Source organism: Aquarana catesbeiana, linkage group LG05 (assembly GCF_042186555.1).
Source record: "Aquarana catesbeiana isolate 2022-GZ linkage group LG05, ASM4218655v1, whole genome shotgun sequence".
NCBI lineage: Eukaryota > Metazoa > Chordata > Amphibia > Anura > Ranidae > Aquarana > Aquarana catesbeiana.
In genome coordinates this window covers 587,051,172-587,076,935 of record NC_133328.1, presented here as the reverse complement: position 1 = coordinate 587,076,935, position 25,764 = coordinate 587,051,172, and the positions used below count along the sequence as shown (strand labels likewise).

At 44.5% G+C, this 25,764-nt stretch overlaps 1 protein-coding gene across 4 annotated transcripts in view; it reads right to left on the bottom strand.

Moving 5' to 3' along the window:
- Positions 1–25,764, bottom strand: part of OXR1 (oxidation resistance 1) — an 830,701-nt gene that overhangs the window by 65,397 nt on the left and 739,540 nt on the right. For all 4 annotated transcript variants that reach the window (XM_073632143.1, XM_073632145.1, XM_073632144.1 and 1 more), the window contains 2 exons: positions 23,335–23,506; positions 14,170–14,332 (listed from right to left, as the gene is read on the bottom strand). In XM_073632143.1, the coding sequence (XP_073488244.1) occupies positions 14,170–14,332; positions 23,335–23,506 (335 nt within the window). The remainder of the gene's footprint in view (positions 1–14,169; positions 14,333–23,334; positions 23,507–25,764) is intronic.

The following is a 25,764-nucleotide window of genomic DNA, read 5'->3' as shown; positions in this document are numbered from 1 at the left end:
TTTGGCATAAACATCATTAAAACATGGATCCATCCTGCCTTGTATCAATGGTTCAGGCTGGTGGTGATGTAATGGTGCGGGGGATATTTTCTTGGCACACTTTGGGCACCTTAGTACTAATTGAGCATCGTTTAAATGCCACGTCCTTCCTGAATATTGTTGCTGACCATGTCCATCCCTTTATGACTACAGTGTACCCATCTTCTGATGACTCCTTCCAGCAAGAAAATGTACCATGTCACAAAGCTCAAATCATCTCACCACGGGTTTCTAGAACATGACAATGAGATCACTGTACTCCAATGGTCTTCACAGTCACCAGATCTCAATCCAATAGAGCACCTTTGGGATGTGATGAAATGGGAAATTCGCATCATGGATATGCAGCTGACAAATCTGCAGCATAGTGATGCCATCATGTCACTATGGACCAAAATCTCTGATGAACGTTTCTAACACTTTGTTGAATCTATGCCACGAAGAATTAAGGCAATTCTGAAGGCAAAAGGGGGTCCAACTGGTACTAGAAAGGTGTACCTAATAAAGTGGCCGGTGAGTGCAACACCACACAGGTGGTCTGGGCTGTGGCATATACAGTATGTGTCCATTGATCCTTGCTAGGAATGCACTCACTGAGCACTTCTGACACAGTGACTGTCTGGTCACTGACAGCTGCTGGCAATGTTTGCGATCAGGAGCCAGGGATGAGCACCTGACCATGTGATATCAAATCACAATGATCACAGGAAGCCTGTTCCCCCTGGTTACGTACAGTTAAGGGTCTTCAGGGTAGTCCACAGCACATGTACGCTCGTGACTCAGAACGAGACTTGGCTCTTTATATATGGTGGTGAGCCCATTTCCCATTGATAACGTTATGTATGACGAAACGCGTCTGTGGGAAGGCACGTAGTGACGTCACCACGCGATTGTACTAGGAGGACGGGCTCCGTTTGTATGTGCCGGTCGGTATCTTTTTTAAAAACGCATACCAAGTTCACCATAGATGTAAGTGCAATACTTTATTTTAATAAATATATTTAGGCAATATCACACTATGGTCAGTCTTCTTTCTTCTGGGGCATCCACCCCAGTTAAAACGGACTCCATAGTGGGAAAAACAATAAAAAGAGCGATTATGGGACTTTAAATGAGGTGTATGTCTCTGCAAGTATGGAATGTCAACTTATTGGTAGTAACCAATCCCCAAAGGGTAGTCCCTGTCATGAACAAAATAATATTTCTTGTGTACAATATAGGCACGATATAAACATATTCAATGCACAATAGTCACATATTTAATGTTTATACATAAAAGGACATGATTGGTACAAACAACAATAATGAAGAATTAATGTACAAAATTGATAATAATAAATATTTATAAACAACATAGTAAGATAATTCATAGTATTCAAGCACGCTGTAAACCTGGCACCCTTGAGTATGGACTCAACGCGTTTCATGGCGTTTAAAGCCAATCATCAGGAGTAGGATGCTAAAAGATAAGTAAAAATGGAAAATAAATAAATAAATTAAATAAATGTGCCTACGTCAGAAATCTATATGTTAGGTTAGGCTCACTAGTTAGAAAGGAGATGTAATGATGGTACTAACCTGAAGCGTATCCAATGGGTGTATACCTATTGCTACTGTGTTAAGATGAACAAAGCCTGGGTATGTTTGTCTCCCCCGGGGTTGAGGCGGGGATACCCAGCCCAGTGCAATCCCACCAACCCAGCGCCCATACAGATATGCAGGCTAGGTGGGGGGTGGAGGGGCCAGCCAGCCGAGGATAGGAGGATAGACCACACATAGGGGGACCGAGGTGGGGAATTAAAGGGCCCAGGATAAGGTATGGTTACTGTATAGTAGGCAAATCCAGGAACGAAGTGTCCATTAGAATCCTACAATACATAAAAAAGGGGCTAAGTAAATGTAGTTACATGTATTGTATATATAAAAAAAAATATAAATATCAAATCCTGGGGAAACCTTCACATACCTAGGTCAAGCAAGATGAAGATGAATATTGTTGTCCCAGATAGATGGTAATAGCCTATGAGTGGCCCCCAGCTCCCTCCCGGCTGATATACCCGCCAAAAGGGGCGGGACCCCGCCAACGTCATGCGTGCACTCCATAGTGGGAGAGAGAGACCGATCTGGATGATCCAGTCTGCTGTTACTGGTGCCGACATCTGCAAGCTAAAGGCCGCGGCTGGGTTATAGCCACCTGCCCTTTATGCTTGCCATCTGGTAAGCAGATTTACATTATGATGGTTGGGCACGTTCTTGTCTGTGTTGGATTACACTGTGATGACATCAAGATTTTAAAGTGATTCAATATGGACTCTTTATATTTTTTTTATATTTTGTATGTTATGATTTGATCGAACGATCAAACTTTTTGCAGCGCAGCTTCCCTATTCTGAGATATACAGTATGTATCCATTGATCCTTGCTAGGAGTGTACTCACAGTGACTGACTGGTCACTGACAGCTGCTGGCAATGTTTGCGATCAGAAGCCAGGGATGAGCACCTGACCATGTGATTGCTCCGATATCAAATCACAACGATCACAGGAAGCCTGTCCCCAGTTACATACAGTTAAGGGTCTTCAGGGTAGTCCACAGCACATGTGCAGGGTCATCATGGAAGCCCAGCTGCAAGAACCCAGATGAGACAGCCAGTACCCGATGACCTAATTAGAGAAGATGATGGCATGGGACTGGGTATGCAGCAGCAGATTACCGCAAAACAATGTGGGATTCCCTGGGTGTGTATGTTTTGTTTTGTTTTTTTGAGCATGACCCCTCAACCTAACCAAAGGTAAGAGGGGATTAAAATAAAAAAGTCCGAATCATCACCCTTTAACAAAAGTACACATTTGGTAAAGTCAGATAGATCTACACACTATGAATGTACTGAAGCCACTGGATCACAATGACAGCCAGGTGACTAGCATTTCCTGAAGGAGAGGTTATTAGAGGCAGCCTCTATTTTATATCCTCGCAGGTTTCCTCCATGGACTGTGTGCATTATATATAAATACTCCCCTGAGACCGTTCATGTTTCTGGGCAACACACGTGTCACTACGGACTTCCGACTCTCAAAACGAAAATAGCTGGAATAGTAGTGGCAGATACAAAAGGGTTAAACAAGCCACCTTGAGGGGTTTTTACATATATTTCAATGTAAAGGGTACCTGTCACTTGACACACTTTAAGAACAGATATCTTGTTGTCTGCAACACTCCCTCCCATGATTCCACATATATTTGTGCAGGCTGGTTGTACTTTAGTTGATCCATCAATCGACTTCAGTACAACCAGCATGTGCGATTTTTTTCCATGGGATCACTGTTGGCAGCCATAGCCCACAGCAGTAATCGTGTTCTGCTGGCAGGGAAGGTTCCCTGTCGGGAGAACACAACAGTGTTGCAAGAGGGATTCTCCCATCAATAATAAATATGCAAATTTCTTTTCTGCAACCCATGGCTGCAGAAAAAAAAAATAGCTTAATGTATGGCCTGCCTTATTCAGAGGTGATGTAAACATTAATAGTGTGATCAGCAGCAGCAGTCAGTGCCTCAAACTAGTGTCCAGTTTGTGCGTATTTGGATGCACCTCTTCTGGCAGTGACTTTCCCCCATCAGTTTTGACACACAAAAAAAAATCATTTACATGCGTCTTAATGCGCCAATTTACAGGCATACTATAGACACGCCTCAGGCACAATATTTAAAGGAATATTTCATTTTTATTGTTTCCCTTTACGCAATTAAAAAAAAACAAAAATCACTGCTCCCGAAAAAACGTCTGTTTTAAAAAAAAAATGTTTGCATTGATCCATGTCCCCTGGGGCAGGACCCAGGTCCCCAAACACTTTTTATGACAATAACTTGCATATAAGCCTTTAAAATAAGCACTTTTGATTATTCATGTTCGTGTCCCATAGACTTTAACGGTGTTCGTGTGTTCTGCCAAATTTTTTGCCTGTCTGGCATGTTCCGGTGCGAACCGAACCGGGTGGTGTTCGGCCCATCCCTAATTACCAGCAGCCCCCTTTCATCAGAGTGTCCCCATTAACAGCAGTCACCTTTCATCATAGTGTCCCTATCACCGGCAGCCCCCTTACATCAGAGTGTCGCCATCACCAGCAGCCCCCTTATATCATAGTGTCCCCATTACCAGCAGCCCCCTTACATCATAGTGTCCCCATTACCAGCAGCCCCCTTTCATCAGAGTGTCCCCATTACCAGCAGCCCCCTTTCATCATAGTATCCCCATTACCAGCAGCCCCCTTTCATCAGAATGTCCCCATCACCAACAGCCCCCTTTTATCAGAGTGTCCCCATCACCAGCAGCCCCCTTTCATCAGAGTGTCCCCATCACCAGCAGCCCCTTACATCAGAGTGTCCCCATCACCAGCAGCCCCTCACATCAGAGTGTCCCCATCACCAGCAGCCCCCTCACATCAGAGTGTCCCCATCACCAGCAGCCCCCTCACCAGCAGCCCCCTCACATCAGAGTGTCCCCATCACCAGCAGCCCCCTCACCAGCAGCCCCCTTACATCAGAGTGTCCCCATCACCAGCAGCCCCCTCACCAGCAGCCCCCTCACATCAGAGTGTCCCCATCACCAGCAGCCCCCTCACATCAGAGTGTCCCCATCACCAGCAGCCCCCTTACATCAGAGTGTCCCCATCACCAGCAGCCCCCTTACATCAGAGTGTCCCCATCACCAGCAGCCCCCTTACATCAGAGTGTCCTCCCTCTCCTCCCCCTCCCACATGTACTCGCAGTTCTGAAGGCATCATCTCGTTTCTCTCTCCAGTCATGTGATAAGTGATAAGGGGGGAGAGGAAGGAAAGTCTGCCGGCTGTCTATCTCCCCCTGCAGGCTGGAGGGAGCAGAAAGCCTAATCCTCTCTCCAGCAAGTGACGGCAGCTGCTCCTCCTGACAGGAGTGAAATCGCGATCACTCACAGAGAGGAGCGGCTCCAGGACTGCGCCTGACTGGCCCACTGAGCCATTGGCCCACCAGGAAACTCCCGGTAGTCCTGATGGCCAGTACATGGCTGGCCGTAGATTGTAAGTTCCTTTGGGACAGAGACTGATTTGAATGTACAATATGTAAAGTGCTGTGCAAATTGTTGATGCTATATGAATACCTGTAAAAAATATTGTTAATTGATGGTGTGTTTTTTTTTTTTTTTTTTTTTTTTTTAGAAAATCTAGAAAAAGTCTGCCTCCACTGTATATACGTGACAAGTACACTTAAACAGAGCTAGCTGCAGCTCTGGAAGCACTGGGGTCTTGTGTCTCTGAAGACGGCCTGTCTTTCCATAAGCGTACATCGCCATTACCCAACCACTTACCATAATCACATTACACGGCTATTGCTGCACTAATCAGAGGAAGACAACGGACCTTCACAAAACAAAGACATCCCTTCTGTGCGAGGAGAACATTTCCAAATGACTTCAATAAACTCGGAGAAGGTCAGTAATCGTATTTACAACATTCTGAGGGACACAAGCTAAATATTATTGAAATTTCCCTACGCTTATAAATCCCATAACCATCACTCACGCCAAATCTAAGCAACGCATTGTAATCATTTTCCGAGGCAAGAAAGAGCTATACAATTGTCCAATATGGCTGCAAGGTGAAAGAGGCGAGGAACATAGCGACACTTACCACCCCAAAGGCACAAGGCTTGATAAGAGTTTCTGCTAAGCAGGAAAACATGACACTGCACCCACGATCTACTGATCGCGGAGGCAATGCTGTACAGGCTCCTAAGAAGAAAAATATATATAATAATAATAACTTGTAAAAAAAATGTGCATTTATTATTATTCATTTTTGTGAACTTATCCTTTAAACTACCTTAAAAGTTAACTTGAGTAGGAAACTTGGCATACATGTTCATTCTCAATTTTTTTCATGTGTTGGAGTAATTGGTCACTGGTACAAGTCTGGTACAGCTGGTACTGCAGACTGGCTGGCTGAGCCACGTTCTTACCCACCTGGCTGACTGGTCTGGGTCCTGGCCTGGCTGACTGCTCTGAGTTCTGATCAAGCTGGCTGGCTGGGTAGAGTTCAGCTGGTTAAGAAAAGTATTAATTGTGGAAAAGACAGTGCAGGGGTCAATAGTATATAGGGCCGTGCACAGGGGGTCACGTATGGCAGTGCACAGGAGTCGGCAAGACGTAGGGCAGTGGAAGGGGGTCATGTGGGGGCAGTGGTAGGGGGTCAGTAAGACGTTGGGCAGTGGACAGGGGTCATGTAGGGCAGTGGAAGGGGGTCAGTAAGACGTTGGGCAGTGGAAGGGGGTCATGTGGGGGCAGTGGAAGGGGGTCATGTGGGGGCAGTGGAAGGGGGTCAGCAAGACGTAGGGCAGTGCACAGGGGTCAGCAAGACGTAGGGCAGTGCACAGGGGTCAGCAAGACGTAGGGCAGTGCACAGGGGTCAGCAAGACGTAGGGCAGTGCACAGGGGTCAGCAAGACGTAGGGCAGTGCACAGGGGTCAGCAAGACGTAGGGCAGTGCACAGGGGTCAGCAAGACATAGGGCAGTGCACAGGGGTCAGCAAGACGTAGGGCAGTGCACAGGGGTCAGCAAGACGTAGGGCAGTGCACAGGGGTCAGCAAGACGTAGGGCAGTGCACAGGGGTCAGCAAGACGTAGGGCAGTGCACAGGGGTAAATAGTTTGTACTGCAAGGGTCAGCAGACAGCAGAGTACAGGGGTCGGTAGTAGGTAGCCATGTTTTCATTCAAATCATAATAATTGTATGTCCCATGGATAGTCTGGGGTATAGAATCTTAAAAAACAACAAAAACAAAAAAACAAAAAAAAAAAAAAAAAAACATTGGCATTTCCTCCTTCTGGAAATACTAATTGGTAGGTTCTGGCTATAACACTTTCTAAGTCAAAGAGCTGAAAAAAGCATGATTTCAGAAGTCAGTACCAGGTAGTCCCTCCTTCCAGGTGACCCTGAAAGTTTTATAGCTGGGTGATTTGCATGGAGATCAGACAGCCTCTGTCATCACTGATATCTTTTAAAACAGTTTCATGGTAAACACTCAGATAAAGTAGCCAGAGGGAGACAGCCATGAGGTGTGGCTGAAAACTATGCTAACAAGCTCACTGCAGGATATGGGGACTGTCAGATGCTATGCTGGGAATTCTCTGAATTGTACTTTGTGAATACAGAAGACAGAATACTGCTGGTTCTCACAAAGTACTTCTGACCTAACAGGAACTCTGAGAGGACCACAATCTAGTCCACATCCTTTCTCTGATCTAACCTGTACGCTGCAATCTACTGTCTGCATCAACTAGGTGCCATTTAAAATGACATTTATATTTGAAATCTTAACCTCACTAATACCCCTCCCAGGTCTCCTTAAGAGCCCCAGAGACTGAACCATAAAGTTCTTCACAGGCATTCTGACAGGATTGGCTAGCATGCAATTATGGTCTAATAATGGTCTTAAAGTATTACAGAAGCAGAATCTATTTTTGTATAAAGTAGTGAAGGGTTACAACCACTGTCTTTTTTTTTTTTAACGCCATTTGTGTCTCAGGCTGGGTTCACACTATTGCTACTATTGCGTTTCCCTGCATACAATTCGGATAGCAGTCGATTGTGACTGGCTCTCTATGGAGCCGGTTCACACATCTCCGCAGCGGCTCCGGTACGAATTCTACAGGAGTCCTGTGCATCTTTTGGACCGTTTCAGGTCCAAATTCAGCCCAATATTTGGGCTGACATTGAACCTGAAATGGTGGATGGAAACACACCGGACCTGCTGCGGTGTGAACCCAGCTTCAGAGAGATTTCTTTTCACTTCCTGTCCTGTAGACTGATCAGGAAGTGAGAGAATATCTTTTCAATATGAGGGATTTCCCCCCTAAGATGGTTAACATGGGAACAAGTGCCCCCATTGGACGATTTCCCCCTCTATCCCAGGTCTGATGGCAGCTCAAAATTTTGGATTAGCCCTCACTTTCTTCCCCAGCGACACCGGTGAAGAGGACAACTGCTGAGTCATTCTAGTGGAACTATACTCATGTTGGCTCCAGTAATGCGGTGTCCTGGAATTCACCACTGGCTGCTGACATTTTTGAGTCGCCAGCTTCCGAGTATCAGTTGCCGGCCACTTTCTTTGGCCAGGATAATGTGACATTACTCACGTGCGGGAGTTCAGTCATTTTGGGCATTGCAGAACTTCTACAGTGAGCTGTGCATGCGCTGCTCACTGCACAGGGGCGGAAAAGTAGGTAGGCAACTTTAATGCAGAAGAGACAAAGCATGTATTGCATTAAATGCAATACGACATTAAAGATAATGCCTGTATGCCCTTTTTTTAGTTTTTAGATAAAAGTACTACTTTAATGGGGACACAGACATCAATAAAAACTTAACAGTGGGTCAAGCCCCTCACCCCTCATGCATTTTTGGGCATGAAGGCATGTTGCATTAGGCAACATAAATGGTTTGCAAAGGACTGCAATGCATGCTGCATTTTCACATAGCACTGCAACACACATTAACAGATTTTATCTCCAGTCATTCCTATGGGGAGACCATCTACCATTGGGGCACATAATAGATAGGGGTCACCAGTGGGATGAACAGTGACTCTTGTGCACATGCATAGCTCCCAACTGTCCCTGATTTCAAGAGACTGTCCCTGATTTGGAGCAATGTCCCTCTGTCCCTCATTTGTCCCTCATTTTGGTCTGATCTATATAGATGTATATAAAATGCACTTTTTATCTATCAAAAAGTGTTTCCAAGCGCTAAACCTTTCATCTGATTTCTAAATTGCTGCATTTGTAAATTCCAAAAGCCAGGATAAAGGACTAGTAGTGGTAAAAAAAGCACTTGTGGGTTTAACCAATCTTGTTTTTTTGTACAATTCTTCTTCAAGGGGGCGTGACAAGGGGTGTGTCCTATGCCTGCATACTTTTGCTGATAGGTGTCCCTCATTCCCATCTCAGAAAGTTGGGAGGTTTGCACATAGCTGGAGATTTCGGTAGTGGTGGTGGTGTGGCTCCCAGCAGGCCACACAGAAGACCTCAGAAGAGCATAGAGAAGTACAAGACTTGAAGTTCCTTGGAAGAGAGTGCTGGAGTGCTGAGTGGACGTTGCTCTCAGCTTTCCTGCTCAACAGCATATCCAGCACCATGGTGCTCCCTTTTTAGTGCAACCACAGCTGAAACTCCATCCCCCTCAGTCTCTCCTCTACATCCCACCTACATAACCAGTTTGCTCTCTTCCTGCTTGGAGCTCTGACGCGCAAAGGAAGGGAAACCACAAATCTGCAGTTAAGTATGAATGCAATACAAAAAATATCCACGCTCAGACCGGCTAGATAATGCGGAAATCTGCGAGCATATTTGTTGGTCACAAACAAGGAATATATAATGTAAAAATGCAGCGCATTCCTCATTAACCCTTTCATGCCTAAGCCTATTTCTGACATTTGTTGCTTACAAGTTAAAATCCATATTTTTTGCTAGAAAATTAGAACCGCCAAACATTATATATATATATTTTTTTAGCAGAGACCCTAGAGAATAAGATGGAGTAGATGGTTGCAATATTTGATGTCAGAAGGTATTTGCGGAGCGGTCTTGCAAATGCAATTTTTTGGAAAAAGGCACTTTCATGAATTAAAAAAAAAAAAAAAAAAAAAAACTAACAGTAAAGTTAGCCCAATTTTTTGTACAATGCGAAAGATGATATTACGCCGAGTAAATAAATACCGAACATGTCATGCTTTGAAATTGCGCACACTCGTGGAATGGCGACAAACTACGGTACCTAAAAATCTCCTTGGCGATGCTTTAAAAAAAAAACTTAACGGTTACCAGATTAGTGTTACAGAGGAGGTCTTGTGCTAGAATTATTGCTCTCACTCTGACAATTGTGGAGATACCTCACATGTGTGATTTGAACACTGTTTACATTTGCGGGCAAGACTTACGTATGTGTTTTCTTTGCTGCGCAAGCATGTGGGGACGGGGGCGCTTTAGAAAAAAAGTTTTCTTATTTTTTTTACATTGTCCCTTTAAAAAAAAAAAGCTATATAACCCCTTCAAGCCAATATATAACCCCTTCAAGCCAAGAACGCAAATTTGCGTACGGTCGGCGCGAAGGGGTTAAACTAAAGTGCACAAAATGTCCTTTATTCTTTATTAGAAAGACCTTAGCAAGGTGAACAGGAACAGAGATCCCAAGTATAAACCGCCACTTACACATCAACGCACACAGCATCTTACCAGAAGCAGTTGACCACCATATTACAAAGGGTCAAACACACATTGGTGATCTCCAAGCGGCTCCAAACACGATTCCCTTCCTCAGCTACCCCATCAGGTACATCTGCTTCCAGATTCCAATAATCATGCAGAGGAGTTTAAACACTCAATCCCCAATCCTCAGAGTATATCTCTCAATAAAGCAGATACAGCCTCTTCATAGCTCAATATGTTAAAGATTTATTATGTATTAAAAAAGCCACTCACATGGTTGTAATATAAAAACAGCATGGATAATCCACATAGAAAAGTTTCCAACCCGAAATTTGGCCGCACTCAGCTTTGTTTCAGTGCCGCAATGATGTCACATGTCAGGCTCTACCCTACGCATTTCGTCATAAGAAAGACATTGTCCGGGGCTGTATCTGCTTTATTAAGATATATACTCTAATGATTGGGGATTGAGTGTTGAAACTCCTCTGCATGATTATTGGAATCTGGAAGGAGATATACCTGATGGGGTAGCTGAGAAAGGGGATCATCAATGTGTTTGACCCTCTGTAATAGGCTGGTCAACTGTTTCTGGTAAGAGGCTGTGTGAGTTGATGGCGGAAGTGGCGGTTTCTACTCGGCATCTCTGTTCTGGTTTACCCTGCTAAGGGCTGAGTGTCTTTCTTTTAAAGGAAAAATTACATTTTGTGCACTTTAGTTTAATAAGGAAAGCGCTGTATTTCTACATTATGAGTTAAGTATGAATCCCTTACCCACAGAATGCAGAGCTTGGTAACTGCCTGCAGCCAGAGCCAAGCAATGTCACATGGAAAAGCCATTACCTTAGAACTAAGCTGGGTACACAGAATTATCTTTTTTGTTCAACCAATGGGCTGAACAAGAAAAAAAAAAAAAACTGCATCCATACAAGCTAGGTGGATGCAGGAATCTCCCCCCCTGCACTATTGTATTCTGATAGCAGGGAATCCTCTACACTAATCAGCACTGCAGCCATTGGCTGCAGACCGCTGACTGAAGGAGGTTTTTTCAGCAGGGCGATCAGCTTCTGTCGAACTGGGAAGGCTACACACGGATCGGAATTTGTCCGGTTCAGCAGGGATGGATTTTCAATCCAGCTGTATCCAGCTTTAAAAAAGTGAAATCTACACAGTATCCTCCTCTGTGCATTGGAGAGGTGGGCTGGCTCTAACCTCAGTTCACATATAAAATCGCTCAAGAACCGCACTGCATTCCTGTGCAATTCAAAGCGGTGCGATTTAAGCACATTCATTTTAAATGGGCTCAAATCGCACTGCATCACACCAAAATTATGTATGCACCAATTTTGGAACTGTAAAGCAACCGGATCGCATGGTCGTTTTGCACCATGCGATCTGGTGCAGGCCAACACACTGCGTTTATTACCTACATTTGAAGTGTCTAAGATTGCACTGACACCCGCTGCAGATCACAAAGGGCAGTGCGAATTGAATGCAGTGCAGGAAACGCACACTGACCGTGGGTTTCCCGAACCTCATTCTGGTGTAAACCTAGGCTTAAGGTTCAATGTGCACCCACAGAGCTCTGATCTCAACATTATGGAGTCTGTCTAGAATTACATGGTGAGGCAGCCTAGAGCCACAGAAGATCTCTGCCTAGTTCTCCAAGGCCATCTGTAGTGTCATTTTGATTTATAGCACTAGGTTACAGGTTCACAATAAAAAAAAAAAAAAAATTTAAAAGCAGGAAAAAAACCTGAACGACATCTTGAAAAACACTGAAACTTGCTAACATAGAAGTCCACTCAGTTTACCTTTAGGCTGCATTCACACCTGAGCGTTTCAACGTTGCGCGTTTTTACCACAATTTTGGTGTGTTTTTTTACAGGTCACCAACGTAAAAGGCAGAAAAACGCTTGTAATCTGCCCCAAAGAAGCTAATGTTCTTTTTTGAGCTTAGGTTGTTTTTTCAGGCATTTTGCTTCAGGTGACAAAACGCCCAGATGTGAACAGGTGCCATTGAAAAGAATTTGCTTCTTGGGAGTTTTTCAGGCATTTTACGAGCGTTTTATGAGCTTGAAAACGCTCAGGTGTGAATGCAGCCTTCACTACACTACTCTACATTTAATACTTTTTTTATTGTGTTAATTTCCATCCAGATGCAGCAAGTTTCTAACACTGCTTCCTGTGGGCCCTGCAGCCTCTGGTCACACTGCTCCGAGAAGCACGCATGGCAATGCTCAGATACAGTTGACTGTGTAAGTAAAGAATGAGATTAATGGCCCATACACACGATCCGAAAATCGGATCGTTAGTACAGAGCTTTCAAGAGCTGATCACGACAATTCATCTGATATTAATCGATCGGACAAGCATGAAAATTTTCCTCGTACTATACCAGACCGTACGATTTTCGTTTAGTCAGTACAGTTGTTGTCCGAAAATACATTACAACACATAACATCACTTCCGATTTTTTTTTTCTGTCGTACGAGAATTTTCATGACTTTAGTAACCTATTCCATTTCTATTTGCGACTATTAAGCGAAAAAAGTCGTATGATCTGTTGTAAGATATTCAGGTCATGTGTATGGGCCATTAGACACAGAAAAGAAGAATACTAGCAGATGGAAAATTCCACAAGATGACCACCAGAATGAAAATCGGAGCCGACCAGCAAGTGGACAGCTTCACCTGACAAAAGCAAGACCTTCATCTGTTCAACTGTACCTGTGAGAGCAGGATGTGAACATTGGTAATATTTGTATGTGCAGGTTCTGATTCGGTCACCCTTACTACCTAGTGAGTAATTGACCCAGAACAGGTTTGCAGGATGACATTCTGCTTTACTGATTTACTGAGTACACTACTATATACTGCTAGACGTTTAGCCCTTGTCCACACTGCTGCAACCTCTCATGCGTCTTGCTGCAACATGCGACACAGTCACATGACAAGTCAAAAAACATTTGAGTGAGTGTCATCTTAAATGCTGCCAATCAAGTTGAAGCAAAAAAAAAAAATAGTTCCTGCACTGCTTTTCTACGTCTTCCTTGCGTGACATAGATTGCAATGTAGAAATCACAAAAGTCACAAGGAAGTTGTTTCTTTGTCTTGGCAACTTTGGCTGTGACTTCAGAGGGTTTTCTAAGTTCAATAATATGTGTCACACTATGTATTGTTATGGTTTGCCAAGGCCAAAGTCGCATGAAAAAGTTGCATCAAGTCGCAATGCAAAATCTCACTGGAAGACGCACAACTTTGGGGTCGCAGCAGTGTAAACCGAGCCCAAGTACCACTGGGCAAAGCAATAAATTCACCTAATAAATCCCCTCCATTCCTCCTTATACTTTACTTTCCCCGTGTTCTCCCGCTGCTCAGTTCACCTGTCTGGTTGGATCTTGCACAAGCTAAGGACCAACCTCCCACCACCGAACCCTCAGGCCACTAAAGTACCAAGGAAGGGGGGAGAGAGTCACATGATCCTCATACCCAGAAGTACTGGATCCCTTACTTGGTTAGGTTGGGGAAACGTGAAAAGTATCAGCAAAGAAGGTTATCAAGCGAACCTGTTACTTTGTCCTAAAAGGGGAAAATACAAATCCACTTTAATGCACAAAGATATATTAAAGCATAACACATCAGCTTACCAATTTTACTAAATCATAATATAAGAAAACATTTAGGACATGAGACACATGTGGCTTATGATTATGATTGGCGGCCATGGCTAGACATTTATACACAAACATTGAGACACTGACAATAGGATTCTAACAGACAAATTTAGAGCACTAACAAAATCCAGAGTACTCGGTTTCAAAGTAATAAATGAAAGCCTAAAGCGATAATATAAAAGGTAATTAGGAATGTATTGAGTATTTATGAACTTTACCACCTACCTCCCACAATCGTGTGGCTGAGTCATTTGTGGATCCTTCAGAGCTCTCAGGCTCTTCATTCCTTTTAACCACAACAAAGCCCGGCTCTCGAACGGATTCCCCGATTTCTTCAGCGTAGATTTCCGGACTCCACTGAATGAAGAACGAGTAAAGGTGATCTGTCCTGTACAAAGCAAATGCCAGTAAGAGGTTATTGTCAAAAGGAAGGAGAAGTAGAGTTATGCTATTGAAGTGAACCTGTCAGATTAGGACACAGAAAAGAATACTAGCAGATGGTAGATTGCACAAGATGACTAACAGAATGAAAATTAGAGCCGACCAGCAAGTGGACAGCTTCACCTGACAAAAGCAAGACCTTCACAGCTACCGTTGAACAGATGAACACAGACATTATTAATATTTTTATGTGCAGGTTCGGAGTCGGTCACCCTTACTACCTAGTGAGTAATTGATCCTGCCTGCCTTACGTTGTTGTCTGTATTTGAAAACTAGCAAACAAAATCACAATATTATGGTACAGAAGACATTTACATATCTGAGCTGTGAATTTAGCCATTTGTCTTCACATCCCAGCTCCCACGGACCTTTGTTACTGCAGGCACTGTGGAACAATTCATCCTCAACCTTCACAGCACAAGCATTTAAAGTGGCTATAAATTGCTATTGCCAAATATTGGAGGCAGTCGGTGGTACCACTTAACTATGTCAAAAGAAAACTTAAACACCACCAAAAAAGTATGGCAAAACGTGGGACCCGTGCATTCAATACTTGTCTGTCCCTTAGCGAGTCCCTGGTTGACCATCCCCTTTTCAATCTTTCCTTTTCTTCCTTTTGTCTCCGCTTTGGATTACCTCTCCACTTTTTAGTGACTCAAATGTTATTGCTTTGCCATTATTAGGATTATACTCTCAGGAATTTGACTATTGGGTGCACCCTATTATTTTCCGATCCCATACGCTCTCCTCACCCTCACTTCCTACTTCCCCCTACCATGAAACTGCTATTTACAATGCATTTCGGAAAGCAAATGCTGCAATACATCTTGATGTTACTTTGGTTCAATGAGGTTCTAATTTGTAAATACTAGCCTTTACATTGAGCACTGTTAATCAATCCTATACCTTGGGGTAATAAAAAAATAATAAAAAAGATAAGTAGCGCTAAATAAGAAAAATCACCGATTAAGTGACATATAGTGCTGATAGATAAATAAACAGTGAGTGAACATTCAAAAATTCATCAACACAAAATACATGTATACATAAAAAACTTGATACTGGGTGATAAAAGCCAAAATAGATAATTAAATGAAGAGAAAAAATGAAAAAATATATAAAAAATAATAAATAATAAAGAGTGCATTGAAGTAATAAGATGAATAAAAAAAAAAAAAAAAAGAAAGAAGAAGAGGTTCCAAGGATTATCCACCTTCACCAACAGGAGAAGAGAGGGGAAGAGGAAGAAGAAATCCCAATCTGAAGAAAAGATCCCACTCTGAGTGGAAACCCTTACAGGTGGATCCTCTCTAGAGCAAGGTCATAAGCGCAGGCAAATTAAACCCTCTGCGTCTTCCTGGGGCATAAGGTATTACGAAAAATGTAGGGCAGTGCTATGCGCTGACGCCACCACGCCACATGTGACCCTAGCACACAGGTGTTTGTATTTTGAGCTTGCCGGCTATTTTTTATCCTGTAGTATTGCGGTTCCTACCGCTTGCTCTCTTTTTAAGTATTAAAGGCTCCTTTTAAAAACGTTATTTCACGAATGGAGTTTTTTTTATTCTGTTGGTCTGTTCCCACTATGCCCTGCTGAGTTGCTCCTGTCCATATCAGGAGGATTTCGGAGACATCGGAGACCGACAAGTCCCTGCAGAGGGTTTAATCTGCCTGCGCTTATGAACTTGTTCTAGTGGGGGTCCACCTGTTCCGGTAAGGGTTCCCACTCACAGAGTGGGATCTTTTCTTCAGATTGGGATTTCTTCTTCCTCTTCCCCTCTCTTCTCCTGTTGGTGAAGGTGGATAATCCTTGGAACCTCTTACCTCAAACCAACGGATTCCTCTTTTTTTTTAATTTATTCATCTTATTACTTCAACTGACGACTCTTTTATTTATTTTTTATATATTTTTTTTCATTTAATTATCTGTTTTGGCTTTTATCACCCAATATCAAGTTTTTTATGTATACATGTATTTTGTGTTGATTAATTTTTGAATGTTCGCTGTTTATTTATCTATCAGCACTATATGTCACTTAATCAGTGATTTTTCATATTTAGCGCAACTTATCTTTTTTATTACTTACTTGCACCATAGAGATATTTGATGGCTTTTGTTGCAGCTAATTCTTATATTGCACTATAGCGCGGTATTAACTTGTTTTCTACCTTATACTTTAGGGTGACTACCAGAGGGATCTCTGGTGTTAAGATTTCAGTATCTGATGATTTATTAGATCATTCTTCCAGGCATCACTGATGCATACTTGTTCTTATTGTTATGGCAACCTGAAGAACTTATGTTACCTTTTAGGTGACATTTCTACTGTTGTACTTTTTTTACTTTCAATAAAAACATTGAAATATGAAGTGGTTCTAAAACCTAAAGGTTTTTTACCTTAATGCATTCAATGCATTAGAGTAAAAACCTTATGTGCCAGAGGATTCCCCCCCCCCAGCCCTTCCTTATACTTACCTGAGCCCGATCCAGCGATGAGCACAAGAGCAGTGGCTCTCTCTCTTCTCTCTGGGCAGATTGGCAGCAGTGGGGAGCCATTGGCTCAATCAAATTCTGTTATGAGGGAGCGGGGGATGGGGCTGAGCGACACCATAAAACGCAGATAGGGTGGCTCGGGAGCAAGCTCACACAAGTGCCACCATAGAAATGATGTAAACACAGAGAAGGGGCTCTACAGGGGTGAGGGGGTGGGGGCGGTGATTGATGAAAGAAAGGAGTAGGGTCACATGAATTGCTGAGATAAGGACCTGAAGTTTTTCTGCTGTAAACTTTGTGGATTGAAATCACATTGTGCCACAGTGCCTGCAGCTACAGAAGGTCAGAAGGGATTGTTGTAAAGACACAAAACAATGGTGTATTTTTAAAGTTCCCTCCCTCCCTACTTAATACCTGTGATCCTGCAGCCAGCACTGGAATTCAATGTGTGGGCTGTGTTAGAAAATAGGCAATATGGTGGCACCACCTCTTCTGTCATGTGACGATTGGCTGCTAGACCCCTGCACTATCAATACCCATGCACTATCTGGTGCAAACTGACAGGGTCTCTTTAAAGCGGAGTTCCACCCAAAAATGGTACTTCCACTTTTTGGAATCCTCCCCCCTCTGGTGTCACATTTGGCACCTTTCAGGGGGGAGGGGAGAGCAGATACCTGTATAATGGTATTTGCTCCCACTTCCGGGCATAGATATCCAGGGTTACCCCTGGATATCTACTCCATATCCGGTGCCTCCTCCGTCCCCTCCGCTGTCTTCTGTCTTCTGGGAGACACACAGGTCCCAGAAGACAGCAGGGACCAGTGGGATCGCGCAATCGGACTCACTCATGCGCAGGAAGGAACCAGGCTGTGAAGCCGCAAGGCTTCACTTCCTGATTTCCTTACCGAAGATGGCGGCGCCTCAACCCAAGAACAGAGGGACAGATCGGCTTCGGGTGCCGACATCGCAGGCACCCTGGACAGGTAAGTGGCCATATTTTAAAAAAGTCAGCAGCTGCAGTATTTGTAGCTGCTGACCCTTAAAAAAAATTCAGCAGGACCTCCGCTTTAAAGCCCATTTACTGTTGTCTAGGAATGTCTGTAGTAGTAGTAATAGTAGTAGAATGCGCACAGCCTAGCCGCAGATTCATTTTAAAGCAGCATTCCGGGCAAACAAATACAAAGTCAGACGTGTTATGCTGTCATGGAGATCTGTTGATCAATTAAATAAAAGGCAAACTACCATCAATGTGACTTTAAACAAGAAGCACGTCCAAATAAAATCACTTTTTAAGATTTCCCTTTTCCCAGGCAGCAAAGCAAGATGAAACAGCAAACACGGCTGAGTTTAGAGGCACCTTAATCCCTTATTAGCCTAAGCGTTTACATCTAAGTTGTCAATGGAGAGTTGAACTGCCGTTCACAGGAGTCCCTGCTTCAAGTCAGAACAAAAAGGTCTCCAGGCAAGGAACAATTGAATTCCAATAGAACAAGAAGATGTACAGTAAATGCTCTATTCCTAGGGGGTGAAAAGAAAAGGCCACAGAGAAATAGAAAAACGCCTAATTAAAATATAACTCCCCCCCCAAACTGCATACCTGCAATAGGCAGATGATGTGTTCTTAAACTGTGAAGATAAAGCCATGCCTTTCTAAGCAATGGGGTTTATTTACTAAAGGCAAATCCACTTTGCATTACAAGTACAATTGGAAGTGCAGTCGCTGTAGATCTGAGGGGAAGATCGAAACGAGGGGAAGCTCTGCTGATTTCCATCATCCAATCATGTGCAAGCAAAAATGTTGTTTTTTATTTTCCTTGCCAAATTCAGACTTCGTAAGGCAGGATGGAATATTGGACCCTGTGAGAATAGATCTGGGCGCAGTGGAAGAACCCAAGGCTTTCCTTCTGCCATTTTTACGATCTCCGCATACCAAGGTCGTCTGGGCCAAGCCGGGGCCACCAGAATTACCGGCTTTCCTTCCCTTTTGACCCTCCGAAGGAATCGCGGGAGAAGCGGAACTGGAGGGAGCGCATAGATCAGAGAGTACTGATCCCATGGAATCGTTAAGGCATCAGACCCTTATGCTAGCGGATCCTTTGTTCTTGACACAAAGCTGTCCAGTTTTTTGTTGAACCTGGAAGCCAACAGGTCTACATCCGGGGTACCCAATCTTCGACATATGACCTGAAATATGCTGGGGTGTAAGACCATTCTCCTGGACACAGCTGCTGGCGGCTTAGGAAATCTGCCTGACAATTTTCTACCCCCAGAATGAAGACCGCAGAGAGGCAAGGAACATGCCTCTCTGCCCAAGAAAAAAAAAAATGTGATTTGCCTCTTTTTGGGCATCCAGACTCCTGGTGCCCCCTTGGTGATTGATATAGGCCACTGCCGTAGCATTGTCAGACTGTATCCGGACAGGACAATCCTTCAACCTGTAAGTCCAGACCCTCAGGGCTAGTCGAATTGCCCGAATCTCCAGAATGTTGATGGGCAAGAACCTTTCAGTTCTGGACCATCTTCCCTGGGTGGAAGCTTCTTCCCGAACTGCTCCCCAGCCTATTAGGCTGGCATCTGTGGTTACGACTTTCCAAGTAACTGGAACAAAGGATTTTCCTTTTAGTAGATTCCTGGTCAGTAACCACCAATTGAGGCTGTGGCGTACCCATGGAGATAGGCACATTGGAAGATCCAAGGCTTGAACTCTTTTGTTCCAGGCAGAGAGGAGGCCCTGTAAAGGCCTTGAGTGAAACTGGGCGTAAGGAACAGCCTCGAAAGAGGCCAACATTTTCCCTAATAGTCTCATACATAGTCGAATGAAGGGATTTTTCCTTGCTATGACTACCCGGACCAAATCCTTTATGGCTTTGGCTTTTGACCCGGGTAAAAATACTCTGCTTTGGACTGTGTCTATGACCATGCCCAAATACTCCAGCCTTTTTAGGGGCTGTAAGGAAGATTTCTCTAGATTGAGGACTCAGCCTAGGTACTCTACTGTGCTGATCACATTGCGTTCTAAGCGTGCTACGGATTGTTCTAGTAGCAAATCGTCCAGATAAGCTGTCACTGTTGTGCCTTAGTTTTGCCAGGGGTGGGGCTAGAATTTTCTTGAACACTTGAGGAGCGGTAGCAAGACTGAAAAGGTAGGGCCACGAATTGGAAGTGTCGCTGATCCACTGCAAACCTTAGAAATCTTTGGTGAGCGGGAAATATTGGCACATGTAAATATGCATCTTTGATGTCTATTGATGCCAGGAATTCTCCCCCCTGAAGGGTGGAATCTACTGAGCGGATTGACTCCATGCGGAAATAACGAAGGTCTAGGAACTGATTCAGGTCTTTTAGATCTAGAATAGGCCTGACATCTCTGTTCGGTTTTGGAACCATAAAGAGGTTTGAGTAGAACCCTGAGCCCTGCTCTTCTGGGGTCACTTCTATGATTACCCCTTGGGATAATAGACGTTCTAAGGCCAGAAACAAGGGCCTCCCCTTTTCTGGATCTTTGGAGACTCTTGACCTTAGGAAACGAGAGGGCGGAAGCTCCTGGGACTCCAACTTGTAGCCCAGAGACACAGTGGAGACTACCCATTTGTCCTGAATCTCTTCCCACCAGACTCCTGCAAACTGCAGCAGCCTTCCCCCCCACTCGGCCGAGCGGGGGGCGCCTTTTCATAGGGAGGCTTTAGGGTTCCGTTTAACAGGTCTTGGACCCCAAGACTTACTTTGGCCTTGGGCTTGGCCCTTTCCCCTAGTATTGGACTGGGGAGGCCGTCGCCACTGCCTGGAGGTCGAGGCTCCAGGGGCCGGGGAAAGAGAACGTCTCAATAAGGGACGTTTATTCTTCTTTTTAACCGGTAACAACGTGGTCTTACCCCCCGTAATCTTCTGGATATATTTGTCCAGATCATCCCCAAACAGGCGCTCCCCATAAGACGGGAACCCAGTCAAATATTTTTGTATGAAGCCTCAGCTGCCCAATGCTTAAGCCAAAAGGGCCCTGCGCATGTGTACCAGCAGGAGAGTAAGGCGGGATGGTTGCTGAACAGAATCCATAATGGCATCAACCGCAAAACACAAAGCTTTAGGAAGGTCTGCATAAACCTCGAACTCCTCAGTGGAGAGGAGGTTAAGCACCTGCTTCATTTGTGCCTTGAGGAACTGGCACATGCCAATTGCTGCGACCGCAGGCTGGACCACAGCACCAGCCATAGAAAAGGAGGCTTTAAATAAAGTTTCTAGCTTCTTATCAGTTGGATCTTTGAACCACTGAGCATTGTCCACAGGACAGGTCAGGCTTTTATTCAAACAAGAAATAGCCGTATCTATTGCTGGCACCCCCCATTTCTTGGTGAACTTTTCCTCCACCGGATAAAGCATAGAAAACCTCTCAGGAGGAGAAAATAGTTTATCTGGGTGACCCCAGTCATCATACAACAATTTCTCCAGCAAGGCATGAATTGGGAAGGTATACACAGCCTGTGGGGATTTCTGGGATCCCAAGGAGGAAACAGAGGTAGGCAGCATCAGGAGAGGGCAATCTGTATGTGGTACGCACCAACTCAGTATAATAGTGCACCTGTACTTTGAGGGCCTGAGAGGCAGAAGAGAGCTTCTCCTCTAACCCCTGAATCGTCCGACTGCTTCTGATCCCCATCCCCGTATAGGGATATTCCATCATTATCAGAATGCTCATTTGATAGGAAACCCAGAGCAGAGGGAGGGGATCTACCCCTTTTTCTGCTACTCTTTAAGGAAGCTGTGATAAAATTAGTATTCCTTCCTTCTAAACCATCCAATGCAGCCTTCATAGTGTCTTCAGTGACATATACAGGGACTGTAACATTGGGAGAGGCTGCAAAGCCTGACAGGGGCACAGACTCATCCTGTGAGGCTGCCTACAGTCTTTCAGGGGGGATGGTATCCTGCAGGCATGTTCAGAACCCCTAGATCTAAGCGGTGATTTCTTAGTGCCTCTTTTACCTCCCCCTGAAGTCCTCTTGCGGGGAGACATTGTCCTAAGCTGCAAAGCAGAGGTACTAGTACAAATGCAATCACTGTTGTGCCTTAGTCTTACAATATTAACATTAGCTCAGTCTGCACAACCTGATGCCGAGTAGATGTCTTAGGTATGCCTGGATCCAAATCCACTGAGATGCTTTACTGCCCACAGCTCTGTGTCCCACCACTTAAAGGAGCTCCAGCGTACTGGGCTTTAAACATAGCCACTTTGCGCCTGCGCACTGGTGCGCTGTGCAAGCTCACAGCGCCGCAATTACGCCCCCTCCTTCCCCACCGAAACCACCGTAAAAGCGGGGCAAGTAGGATCGTCATGGCGGCTGGGGGGGGGGAGAAAGGAGACCACCTGAGGACTGCGCAGGACCCCTGGACTGTGTGGGATCCCCCTTTCAGTTTATGTGGCAGAGCCTGCAGTGGAGGTGGTGAGAGGCTACTCAGACCAGCTTCACTGACATGTATCCTGGATGGCATGTAAGTATACACCAGGTATGTCTCTTACTCCCTCTAGTGGCGGAAACCAGGTAAGACATGCAAACTACTCAAAACAACATAATCCATAATGTGTATACTTTAGGATTGTCTTCACTTACCTTATCCCTGCCGCAGGAACTGCTGAGAACAGACAGATCCAACCTTCACCCATCATGGCGGGTAGTGTTCTGCCAACCTTCAGGGTTCTGGGTTCCTACTCACAGGATCCTCTTCCCTGGACCTGTAGAAGACTCTGCCAGAAACTTTTTGCGCAACTTAAATTTGTGCACCAAAGCGCTGGATCCCAGAGCCCAGTCCTCAAAGAGAGACATTACAGGCAAAACCTTGTTTCTTCTTTCACGAGGCCCGGGTACCATCCATCTTGGGCGTATTTATTGGCCCGTGGCATGGATCCGGGTTTATAGCTCCTAGGCCCCTGCAGAGACCGTCAAACAGAGCTTTCTTCTTAGCACATCTTTAATGTGACCAACCACCTTAGACACTGGTGAAAAAACTGAGGTGCTCTCCATTTGGGAGGGGTTATATAGGGGAGGAACTGGCCTTGTAATTAGGGTTGCCAGTGTCCAATCACCTGATGGTGACTATCTAACCCACTAAGTAATTATCAAAGACTCTGTGTCCCGGGCTGTATTAACAAGAAAAAAAGTTTTGAAAAGAACCACAAAGCTGAATGCCTTGGCCATAAGCCTCTACTAGAAGCTGTGGCTCTTTGGTACAGAGATGAAATGCTATTCCCAGGGCAGTAAAGTTGAACCCAGTTTTCTTTCTTTGAATAGTCTGAGATTCATCATTGTGCTATACTATACCTTACTGTTTAGCTAGGCAAAAAAAAAAGAAAAAAAAAAAAAATCAAGAATAAATAAGTCTTAAGTTTACAATAAAACAAACAACCAGAAAATGCTGATCTACATTTCCATGTACAATTAATATGCCCTGGAGCTGCTTACCTTTCATGCGGAACAGCAAACCAGTACTCTAGTTTGTCTCTTTGTGCGTACTGCTGCATTGATGCGCTGGCTGGAGAAACAAATGTTTTCCTCATTGGCTTCCCAACTCGAATACACAGATATTTATGGGATCTGTGCCTTCTCTTTTCTTTGGCAATAGCGGAGTATACACCTACAGAAGAGACACACAAGGCATGTGGATTATAATGTCTTCTTTCCTGTATAGCCCAGGTAGCTGTGCATTATTAACATCAATTATTTAGGGATTACCAAGATGAGGAAGGGTCAAAATATATCTTTTTTTTTTTTTTTTTTTTAAGAATGCCAGTGCAATTTGAGTGCTTAAACCATCTAATCAATAAATAATATTTACAGTGCCCCATACCATGCTATCCTATCAAACAGTACTTGAGAGTACATCTCTAACAATTCCTAGTTAGCAGCTGTGAAAACTGTCTAAAAAAACCCAAAAAACTTTACATTCAGAAGTCAGAGCTGCCATGCCTGAGTACTGTCTGCCCAGCATAGGCATGAGCACAAGGTGTGCCAGGTGTGCACAGGCACACCCTAATCACCCATAGTTGCCAACTGTCCTGGATGACATGCACATAACTGGGACGAATCTCCTCCCCCTGCCAGCAGTTTCAGGCACTCACAGCTCACAGGAGGATTGCAGGAGCCTGCCTCCTCCTTGCTTTCTTCTAGTACTGCAATTAAGTTAAGTTTCAATGGGTGGAATGGGGATGCATCAGCCTCAGAGATCACGTGGGGCCTGCCTTCTGCTGGTGGCATGTCACCTGTGCGCTGAGCAGAAGAAGTCAGTGGGAGTTTGTGCACGATATATAGATAGATTCTCATAAAATGTGTGTGTGTTTAAGCTTTAATGCAATAGGCTGCGCACACTAAGACCCCATTCACACAGGGGCAACACGACTTGCAGGTCGCCTCAGCGAGGCGACCTGCAAACGACTGCCCGGGCAACTTGCAAAACGACTTCTGTATAGAAGTCTATGCAAGTCACCCCAAGTTGCCCCCGAAGTCGTACAGGAACCTTTTTCTAAGTCGGAGCGACTTGCGTCGCTCCCCTTAGAACGGTTCCATAGCACAGAACGGGAGGCGACTTGTCAGGCGACTAGGTCGCCTGACAAGTCGTCCCTGTGTGAATGGGCTCTTATGCTGCCCAGATATTACATAATGTCTTCTTTTCCCAACTGGATGGAAATTTTGAACTCTGCAATAAAGAGCTTACAACACCCTTCTATACACAGGTACAGCGAGATGGGATAGCAAACGGAATGACAGGGGTCACCTTAATCACTGATTTAACCTCTACAATGTGAACCTAAAACAAATCTAGAGGTGTTGCTTTAACAGAGGGGTGCTCAACCAGTGGCCCGCAACCTCAAACCAGTGAAGCATATGCCATGCCTGAGGTCAGCAACCTGTTGACCGTGATCTGGGCCTGCCGAACCGCTATCCCAGAGCTTCAAAGCACAGTGAGCCAGCGCCGGCAGAGCAGGGGCCGCCATGGAGGGAGCAGGAGCCACATAAGCCAATGGCGGAACATGTAACGTGTTCTCAAAGGTGAACTTATCCTTAGAACGACACAAACACTGGTCATAATAGCTTTTGCAATGGGCATATAAGCACCTATAAAAATATTAACAGCTATTCGGCTGCTTTCACACTGATCCAAGGGTGCAGCGCAGTTTAAAATAGATATTCCTATCTGCCATACACAGGGTGGATTTGATTTAAATCACTAGTTAAAAGGCTTTACAGTTAATTTTTTTCCTCAATGTACACACAGCACCCCATATTGACAGAAAAACACAGAATTGTTGACACTTTTGCAGATTTATTAAAAAAGAAAAACTGAAATATCCCATGGTCCTAAGTATTCAGACCCTTTGCTCAGTATTTAGTAGAAGAACCCTTTTGATCTAATACAGCCATCAGTCTTTTTGGGAAACATGCAACAAGTTTTTCACACCTGGATTTGGGGATCCTCTGCCATCCCTCCTTGCAGATCCTCTCCAGTTCTGTCAGGTTGGATGGTAAACGTTGGTGGACAGCCATTTTTAGGTCTCTCCAGAGATGCTCAATTGGGTTTAAGTCAGGGCTCTGGCTGGGCCATTCAAGAACAGTCACGGAGTTGTTGTGAAGCCACTCAATTATTTTAGCTGTGTGCTTAGGGTCATTGTCTTGTTGGAAGGTAAACCTTCAGCCCAGTCAGAAGTCCTGAGCACTCTGGAGAAGGTTTTCGTCCAGGATATCCCTGTACTTGGCCGCATTGATCTTTCCCTCGATTGCAACCAGTCGTCCTATCCCTGCAGCTGAAAAACACCCCCACAGCATGGTAATGCCACCACCATGCTTCAGTGTTGGGACTGTATTGGACAGGTGATGAGCAGTGCCTGGTTTTCTCCA